The 9761-nt window shown below is 53.5% G+C and overlaps 2 protein-coding genes across 6 annotated transcripts in view; one reads left to right on the top strand and one right to left on the bottom strand.

Annotated features, from left to right (window-relative positions):
- The first annotated feature begins 68 nt into the window (after positions 1-68).
- On the top strand, positions 69-6454 carry LOC122372791 (3'-5' ssDNA/RNA exonuclease TatD-like). 2 transcript variants are annotated; one of them, XM_043350380.1, is made up of 7 exons: positions 69-241; positions 2737-2965; positions 3375-3473; positions 3654-3814; positions 4276-4459; positions 4909-5071; positions 5318-6454. In XM_043350380.1, exons 2-7 carry the CDS (start codon positions 2809-2811, stop codon positions 5478-5480), a joined length of 927 nt encoding a protein of 308 aa, XP_043206315.1. In that variant the 5' UTR covers positions 69-241; positions 2737-2808; the 3' UTR covers positions 5481-6454. The 2 variants fall into 2 exon arrangements, with proteins under 2 accessions (XP_043206315.1, XP_043206304.1); XM_043350369.1 differs by lacking the exon at positions 69-241 and adding an exon at positions 271-623.
- A 752-nt stretch (positions 6455-7206) lies between these two features.
- LOC122372769 (protein PALS1-like) overlaps positions 7207-9761 on the bottom strand; it is a 107807-nt gene continuing 105252 nt past the window's right edge. For all 4 annotated transcript variants that reach the window (XM_043350330.1, XM_043350338.1, XM_043350346.1 and 1 more), the window contains 4 exons: positions 9471-9635; positions 8634-8947; positions 7882-8118; positions 7207-7654 (listed from right to left, as the gene is read on the bottom strand). In XM_043350330.1, coding sequence (XP_043206265.1) covers positions 7930-8118; positions 8634-8947; positions 9471-9635 — 668 coding nt within the window. In that variant the 3' untranslated portion in view covers positions 7207-7654; positions 7882-7929. The remainder of the gene's footprint in view (positions 7655-7881; positions 8119-8633; positions 8948-9470; positions 9636-9761) is intronic.

The following is a 9761-nucleotide window of genomic DNA, read 5'->3' as shown; positions in this document are numbered from 1 at the left end:
TGCAGGTGGATGCTTTCGAACACCACACTAATTTTTGAATTGGTTGCGCCATTTATGTACTCAAAATTGTCCGTGAAATAGATGTTGTATATGGATTTCGACACAGGACTTTCAAATTAGCGAATATCCCTGTTCTGTGATATTCTTTCTTTTTGATTGCTTGTAATTTCCATACCCTACATCCCATAATACGAAAAATACCACATAAATAAGCATCCTAAAAGCATCCTAAAATACATAGGTAGGTGGTACCTACATCGTACAGTAGGTACTCAACTCAAGGGATCTAAAATCTAGGGCAGCTCCTTTCACTTCATGATTGATTATAGAGACGGAAAGTACGCAGTGTCAAAAAATGTTTTTTTCGGATTCCTTGCCTTTAGTTCAGCATTTTCTTCAAGTTTTTTTTTTGTAAATAATTTTATAGTGGAACTTCATTTCAATCCATACCTAACTCATGCCAATTTAACGGACTCTAGCCGAGGCTCTTAATTATCCCGACCTTGATAGTATACTTTCTGAAAAAAGTTTCGAGAGGGTCTGCGCCGCGACCCCACCTTTTTCTTAAATTTTGCTGCTAGGGGCTGAAGCGTCGTTCTCGCTTACTGAGCCAGAAGAAAAAGGTACTTCCGATCCTTATCACATGGTGATTTTGATATTTGGTTGACAGATATAACTTGATAGGTTCTATAAGCAATGCAATGTTCAGTGCGCATTATTTGTCTACAATTATTTGATATCGGTAGGCGGAAATATGGTCAAGCGTGCACATTTTTGGGAACGCATTTCATTCCAATGTTTGGGAACAATAAACCCAAATATGGGAACGTCATGTAGGCATTATTTAAAACAAGAAGGAGAATCGTTAAATGACGTCCAAAAAGTATAAAACGATCGTGAACCGCCTGATATTTGCCTGAATATTGTTGGGAAAGAGTTTGATATTGTAAGGCCCATCGTAGCTTCAAATTGTTCCCCTATTTCTAAAGCAGTCCACCACTGCCACCCGACCCCCGGGCGGCGTGCCCAAATTTGGGAACGCTCGTATACTGGCACTGCAAGCGTTCCTTATTATGGGAACGGCGTACCCAAAATTGGGAATGATTTCACCGACGCCTTTCATGAGCTCTTTTCACTAACAAGAATCATGCGAAGCAATTTGCCCTGGACCGTAGAGATGTGCATGACTCATGGATGGATCTGATTGATGGATCTATGATCTCGGTGGATCTTGAAGCTAACTGCGGGCTACGATCTATGATCCCACTAGATTCAGTGTGAGAAATGTATCCTGGATCTATGAGCTTATGGGATCTGATGATAAGCCAAGGACATGTATCTTTTATCTGAGTGAAACCTACCATGCACAACATTTGAAACTAGGTTTCCAAGTGTTTCTATGTCAATAAGTGCCACCAAACTATGGATTGGGACCAGGGATGCGGAGCCGTGGAAATTTCAGACGGCTCCGGCTCCGGAGAAAAAAAATCGGCTCCGGCTCCGGCTCCGGGTGAAATGTCATGGCGGCTCCGGCTCCGGCTCCGAGTAAAATGATCCGGCTCCGGCGGCTTCGGCTCCGGCGGCTCCGGCTCCGGCTTCTACTCACTCAGTACATCCCCTAAGCGATCAATTAAATACGGGTGGAAGAAAAAAGGCGATGGGATTGGTACACGTTGCTTCTGTATTTGTATAACAAGGCTATTGTGAATACCACATTGTTTTACGCCTTGTACTGTCAAACCGAACTAAGTAAATAATTGTTTCCGGAGCCGGAGTCGCCCCCTTTTTTGACGGCTCCGGCTCCGGCTCCGGGCTATATTGTTTCACGGCTCCGGCTCCGGGCAAAATATGCCGGCTCCGGCGGCTCCGGCTCCGGCTCCGGCTCCGGCTCCGCATCCCTGATTGGGACGTATGCACAGTGTCAGAAAAGTGGCCCGCTTCTCAATTTTCCTGCACTTGGAAATTTTGTTCTGTGGAGATTTAAACTACTAAAAATGATAATTTTTATTCTGCTGCTGCATTTTATCACAACAAATGCTTCTAAAAGCACACACAGAACACAACAATCAATCAACTAGTGATTCTTGGTTGGTGACTGAATGGTTCTTTGTCAGCAAAACTGCCAAAAGTTCGTTTTAGAGCAATGTGCTCCAATATTCACAACATTTTCATCCGCCAGTCGGAAGAAATTTGTTCTTTGAACTTAGATCGTCAAACCACTTTTCTCACACTGCGTATGCAACACCCCAGAAAAAAATGTACAATCACATAAAATCACTAAAACAGAACGTTTTTGAGTTGTTACAACTTACAAGTGATTTTTTTCTGTGTATACAAAAATAAATGAGTATCTATGATCTCAGTGGATCTCAAGCAAAAAATTAGACTCGGATCCATGATCCCTACACTCTTGATAAATTAAAGATTGGATTTATGATCCCGTCAGATTCGAGATCAGGATCCGTGGGATCAGATCCAAGCTCCATTTTGCGGATCCAGGCACATGTCTGCTGGACCGAGTAGGTACTGATTCAGGACCTGGAGCCGGGAGGCGGGATTCGTAGTCCGTTCGCTCAAACCTGACACGCAGTTGGTCCATCGCCTCTGAACGCGAGGCTGCCGGCTCACACACGCGGCCGCTCGTGTATCGCCCCCAACTGATGCCTTACTGTTATATGGTATCATCATGGGTGACGTGTAAACAAATATCTAACACAACTTGTATGTGTTTTAAAGGGCTCAAACACCGAACGGCGCTCCCCCGCTGAGTCAGCACCCTGCCGGCCGGCCACACCTGAGCTGCTCGCCATGTCATCGGCGGCGGCGGCCCCCAGCCGGCCCGCGGGCGGCCTCTCACTCACCGAGAACACCGAGAACTACATCCTGGTCGACATCGGCGCCAACCTCACCAGCAAGAAGTACTCGCGCGACCTCGACTCGGTGGTGCAGCGCGCCAATAACGCCGGTACGTGGCCCCGTGCGGCCGGGAAGGGGTCACCACTCGCGAGCGGCTGGGTCTGTCAGGTGGTGATAATGGCCAGTGCAGTGTATCTCGGTGTCAGTAACCATGCCTTTTTTATTTGATGCGTTTTTACAGTATTCATCGAGATTTATCCTGCTGAGCTGCCACCTGGTGAATTAACGAATTCGATGTTGTCCATGGAGGTTTGCCTATTCATCTCCTAACCATTGCGCCTGATAACTTATGTTCTTATAGCATTTTATGAATGAGGGATGGTCTGGTGTCCCCTGAATAAAGTTTACTTGTTGGCTGCTGCTTGTTGCCCACCTTTTTTTATTCGGTGGTTGACAGTGTAATGTTTTGAATTTTGACGCGGACATGGCTAGTCACGGGGTCTGCCTTACCGTTGCAGGCGTGCAGAAGATAATGGTGACGGGTACCAGCGTTCAGGGCAGCCGTGACGCGCTGCGACTGACACGACTCTATCCCAGCGTGCTATACTGCACCGTCGGTGAGTGGTGGGACTATCACCGCTTTTTGCTAGCCATCTATTCTTTGAGCCCGCTCACTGAATGATCAGCAGACGTAACGGTAACCTATCAGGAGTTGTGTGACGACGCAGCTGTGTGGAGCGGTACCCAGACTGGCACAGCCCCCGCTGACCACCGCGGTCCCCCCCCCCCCCCTACAGGGGTGCACCCGCACGACGCCAAGTCGTGGACCGAGGAGACGGAGGGCGAGCTCAGGGAGCTGGCCGCCAACCCAGAGTGTGTGGCCATCGGCGAGTGCGGGCTCGACTTCAACCGCAACTTTTCGCCGCCGGACGTGCAGCTCGACGTGTTTCAGAAACAGGTCAGAACGGCGGAACAGCGGGGATATGGCTCTAGTTCCAACACGGTACACCCTACAGCGGCCGCAGGTGTCGTCAAGGGTAGCGTGCCTTGAGCTCGGCATCGCAGTGCCGTGAGCGGCGGCTGGTCGCCCAGACCACAGCTCTAGGTGGAACTGTCTGGGGGCCGGGGGACATTGTATAACTACGCCGGAGCGTATGTTTGACCCTGTGTGTAGTGATAGCAGACTGCATAAACAGGGCATACGCCAGTCACTGACTCTTTCCGTTGCCTGTACCGTCAGCACGTCTTGATGCTTTGCCCAACAATGGCACTTAAATACTTACAACGATCAGGCACACAAGTGAACTACTTCTATGGTCTCTTGACTCTTCGATTCTCAACTTGTCTGCTGCTCTGTGCATGTCCTGCCTGTGTTCCCCGTTCTTTGTGTGACCCGATCCCACCGCTCCTGGTACCCAGGTGGCGCTGGCCTGTGAACTGCAGAAGCCGCTGTTTGTCCACGAGCGAGAGGCGCACTCGGAGCTGGTCTCCATCCTGGAGTCGTTCGGCAAGCGCCTGCCGCCCACGGTGATCCACTGTTTCACGGGCAGCGCCGAGCACGCCGCCAAGTACCTGCAGATGGGATTCTACATCGGACTGACCGGTACGTGGCTGGACGGACAGACGCTGTCCCCGCGGTCAGACCCGAGGTGGAGCTGTCTTACAAATACATACTTGACATTACAATAGTCTCCCTGTAGGGATTTTCCACTCACACTGAGCTGACCATTGGGAATGGCAGCTGTTGATATATGAATTATTGTCTGCTTGTTTGTAGCATGGCACATACTGGGTGGAGACTTCCATTTCGCGTCTAGCTAGACGCGTCTAGCTGGACGGCGGCTGCTTCTATCTGGCGACGGCTAACTTTAGGCGCGTCTAGCTTGGAAGTCTCCGTCCAACAGTTAGACGCCAACTTGGACGTCTTCTCAGTTAGACGCCAGTTGGACGCCAGTGTAAGTTTCCACCCTAATGTCTGAATTTGATGCACGCTTCATAAGCACTCGAGCTGTTCTACAGATCTTTACGAATGGTCTCCATTGCTTGTGCCAGGTTACGTGTGGAAGGACAAGTCGGAGGACGGCGTGCGCCGCATGCTGGAGGACCAGACGATCCCCCTGGACCGGCTGCTGCTCGAGACCGACTCGCCGTTCATGTTCCCGAACGTGCGCGCCGCCAAGGTGGCCCAGCACGTCAAGGACCGGCTCTCCGAACGGTGAGTGACCGCCGCCGCCTGACTGTCGCCTCCTTTTGTCGGGTGAGATAATGTGGCACGTTTTTTTTTGTACTGTTTTGGTCTGTCACTTGTATGTTGAAACACCACTGACTGTTCGACTGTAGCGTGTTCTGGTTACGCTGCTCTCACATTGCCGTGTTTATCGCGATCCGCTGTTTTTCACCCCAGCCCAACTCCCTGTTCATTCCCGTCTGACTCGTGGGTGTCTCACCTGTGGTCTGGCAGAGCGCTGCAGTTTCTGCACCGGTACTGCACGTTCCAGCGCAACGAGCCCTGCTCGCTGGCGGCCAGCGCCGAGATGATCGCCGCCTATATGGGTCACTCCGTCTACGACGTGGCCATGAAGACCACCTACAACGCCGTCAAACTGTTCGGCCTCAGTGGCTAGCGGCAACACCCACCCGTTCGAGAGTCAATCGACTGTATCGACGTGCAACGAAACGAATGCGGGGTCCGGAAGGCCCCGCTGCGGCGGCTCCCAGGAGGCGGTGCGTTTGTGTGGCCCGCCCCTGCCGCTCGGCTCGAAGGCGCCGGTCCCCGGCCGGGCCCGGCGGCCTGCCTGTCGACTGCGAAGCGCCGCGACTCCGTGGCATAATCCCCCGTCCCAGCTGTTGGAGCTACGTGTGAGGTTTGAGTAAGTACCCACGCCCTCTCTCACTTTACCTCACGCCTCTTGAGATCTTCACTCTGCTTTTCTCGCGCCGAGCCTTATAGCGAACTGCAGCTGAATCGTTCTGGTCACCAGCAGCTCTGGTGCGATTTACGAGCACATATCCCGGAGGTCCTGGGACACACTTATAATACACTGCGCGGGTACCGAGAGTTGACACAGCTACTGCTCTTCCATTGCGGTCGGCGTGCTGCCGATCACTCGTTCCAGCTCCTCACCATGAGTTACTAAGCCGACTGTGCAGCTTTCTGTTTTCGTAGCGTCCCGTCGAGGCGTGTTGATTTGCTGTCCCGACTGGGGCGGCCGTTGGTCGTTGTCTTGTCAGTCGCTTTGACAATCGCTGCTCACAGTGGCAATGAGATTTTACTGGTGCTGCTTGTATTTATTTACGAGCAAAGTTTTACAGAGTGAGCGCCCGGCGCGACGGATTTTATGCAACATAGGTTTATAGAGCGCCGAGCGGAGCTGTAGATCTGCTTTGCTATGTTTTTAGATCGGCGCTTGTAGGGCCAAGCTTGCGGCCTTGGCTCTCCAGACGCCTTCTATATCGATAGACGAACGGTGCCAAAGAGTCGGTGTGGGTGCGCGCGTGTGGTGTGCTCTGTCGGCTGGTGCGGCGCCGACGCTCTCTCATGTGATACCATGTGCCTCATATTCCGGCGACAATACACGGAGATGAACCGGAAAGAACAGCTGCTTTTAGTGCGACTGGCACCGCGGGCTTACTGAGAGCTTGAAAACCGATGCCCGTGGTGGGGCAGACACGCCTTTCTTCACGGACGCGGAGTAGACCTTTGGTGGACTTTGCCGGCCATCGTTAGGCCGACACCCGCCCTCCAATACTTCCTTATCACGTGCAAGTTCAGTTGAGAAATCCCTCCACAATTACACACCAATCCGAGTAACGAACGCTTCGTAGGGAGGGGCAAGACCGGCGTTCTTCAGTAAGCGCCGATTGTCCTCGGAAGCGTGAAAGTTTACATGGGAATCGTTGTGATCACTCGCACGACATCCTCGCGTGCTGTCTGCTACTATTCGCAGCATTTTCCCACAGGCCGTAGTGCGCTCACCCGCTTCATCGGATCAAAGACATTATTCTAGAGTCGACTCACGACTCCAGCCTATGAATAGATGAATAAATTGACACTTGTTACCTCCGTACTTTTCCCCATCTCCGAATGTCCGCCACGCCTTTATGGCCCCTGGACACTAATATCTTCTCTCTCCAGGACCTCGTGGAATTATTTTCTGATGCCAGTCGATCACGTCTTCGATCATCCCTTAGGGTACCCAACGAACCTATCCCTTCGTCACTGTTACCGACACACTGGTCCTGGTATCTACAGACCCGTGTCCTAACATCAACAGCCTGCAGGGTGTTAGAGGCGTGGTGCGCAAGAGGACGCGGTCGTGGTCGTATGTCATCAACCGAACAGCCATCGCGCACTGCGTGAAACGTATATTTATTTTCAGGTATACACGGTAACAACAATATACAGGGTAACGTAATAACGCTATACACAGGTCGGGGCGATCCTGTACACGGGCGCTGGTGAGCGGTGGCGGGCCCCGCGGCCGACCGGTGGAGAGAGCCCTCCCTGGGCGCGACACACGGGAAGACGTACACCGAGGCCGGCCGCCGTCTGGAAGCACGCGCCGCCCGGCCGGCCGGCCGGTCCCGCGCCGCCGGCCAGTGCCGAATATCGGCACCGGGTGTCGAGCGACGTCCCCAGGGTGCGCCGAGCCGCGGCCCCCGGACGTGCGCGGCGGGCCCGACGGCCTCACAACGCGGCCAAAGAAGAAATACCACAACACGGAGCTGGCGCCGGCCGCTGGCGATGAGTGGGTAGCTGGCCGCGGGCGGGAGGCGGCGCCGGGTAACGCGGCCGGAGCTGAGGGGCAGAGAGACAGCCGGTCAGAGGAACAGCAGGTCGTAGATACAGTCTGTCAGCAATGCTGGGAGGACAGACAGGCGGGCGCAGCCTGGCATGCAGATGGAAACAGATTACTTAAAAGTCATGCTTTTTATTACTTGTGCCAACGTTAGCTCGTTCAACCCTCACGGCTGCCCGTGCTAGCTCAGTATCCCAGCCATCTGCCGCCGGCTGCCGACACTGACCTCAGCCGGGCGGCGGGGCCGGAGCGGCCGCTCGCTGCCGGGACGCCGCTACGCCAGGTCCTGCCGCAGCCACGAGGCCGGCACCCACTGCGGCTCGCGCTCCAGCGTGTTGATCTCGTGGATGAGCTGCTCGTACGCCCGGTTCAGGTCAGAGTTGATTATGACGATGTCGAAATAGTGACCGTACACTTCCTCAATTTCGCGCGCCTTCTCTATGATCTGCTTCAGTTCGTCGTCCTGGGGACAGACACGTCGTGAGGTCAGAGCAGCAAGCATTCGGTTCGACCGTAATCTCAACACGGAAGCTGAGGTGGTGATAAAAAATGTCAGTCAACGGTAATACAAAGTCACAACTTTGACATCTCTGGAAAATAAAAACAACTTTAATCCGAATTCACATATCTGAGCCAGACTATACAACCATGGACACAGAGTTTTCCTACCCCAACCGTGCTGGGAAAGTAAATCACCGCACCAAAGCTCTTGATCGCGCTGCTGCTAAGGACAGCAGCCCCAGCCCAACCACGAGCAGCGGGCCTGATTCTCTCACCCCCCCCCCCCCCCAACAGTTCCTCATTCGATTACTTCGGTTCCTTTTCCATCTGGCATCTACGTCCGTTTTTCATCTCTAAACCGTTCACTCCCGTCCCTCATCCCTGATCCGTCTTCTCCAGTGTCCCTCATCCCTCATCCGTCTACGTTAGTCCCTCGTCCATCCCCTTCCATTCATCCCGTCTCCCTCAGCCACCTACCCTGACTTGTTCGCCGGCCTTCTGTTTGAGCTGTCGCAACTTCTCCAGCGACGGCGGCGCCACGAACACGACGAACGGCTTCAGGTCGGTGGTTTTGAGGATTTTCAGGCTGTGCGGGTGCAGGTTGAGCACGCAGATCTTGCTGCTGTTGACCACGGTGCGGATGGCGCTGACACTGGTGCCGTAGTAAGCGCGCTCGTACTCGCCGTGCTCCACAAACAGCCGGTTGACGATGTCCTGCTCGAACTGCGGCCGCGAGATGAAGTGGTAGTCCTGGCCGTCCACCTCTGTGTCCTTACGGGGCCGACTCGTGTCTGGAGTGGTCGGGCGGAGAGGGAGAGGGGTCAGCCATCACACCCCACGAGAGAAAACGGCGCGGCCGGGAGCCTCCCACCAGGTGCAAGGCACGTCCGCGCGTAATCAAATGTCCCGCAAACGAGCCCGGCTCACGTCAGTGGGTAAATGTTTACACGGCATTTCCAGCGCCGCTCCGCAGCATACACAGCGCCAGATCGGATCGCCAGGGGAGATTCTGTACACAGGGTGCCGCGGAGGCAGAGTCGATCCCAGCGGAGATGATCAAGTCCAGCAGGCTAGCGCAGGAATGATAACTAGACGGGCTGAGTTGGGATATTTGTAGGCATATCCTACTCACCACATAAATTAAGCCGTAAAAAATCTAATACCTATGTCTAATCCATGAGGAATCAAAGGGACATGCGCAAGTTCAGAAGAAAAAAAGTCATTCTACGAGGTAGAGCCACATTTATTTGTCCTCTGACCTCTCCCCACAACCCGCGACATAGCCCACCAAAAGTCCGTAATAGTCCTACTCACGAGGCACGGCCGCCGAGAAGCGCTCCGTGTCCTCCATCAGCTTCTGACGCAGCTCATGGCGGCCAATGTTGGGCGGTCCGATCAGCACCACCGGACGCTTGTGGTTGGCGCGCGGGTAGTACAGGCCCACCTCCTCGTACGTGAGGATCTCGTTCGCCTCGTAATCTGCCGACGGGGACACGGCTATCGTCAGAGCGGCCAGCAGCCAGGCAGGTACGACCCTCCAGTAAAAGAGTGACTAGTCAGCCGATACGTTTTTGGGTTAATAATTCTGAATGGCACTATCACTCC

The sequence above is a fragment of the Amphibalanus amphitrite genome, unplaced genomic scaffold (genome assembly GCF_019059575.1).
Source record: "Amphibalanus amphitrite isolate SeventyFive unplaced genomic scaffold, NRLGWU_Aamphi_draft 000037F_arrow, whole genome shotgun sequence".
Lineage (NCBI taxonomy): Eukaryota > Metazoa > Arthropoda > Thecostraca > Balanomorpha > Balanidae > Amphibalanus > Amphibalanus amphitrite.
Note: the sequence above shows the minus strand (reverse complement) of the source record. Positions and strands in the feature narration are given on the sequence as shown.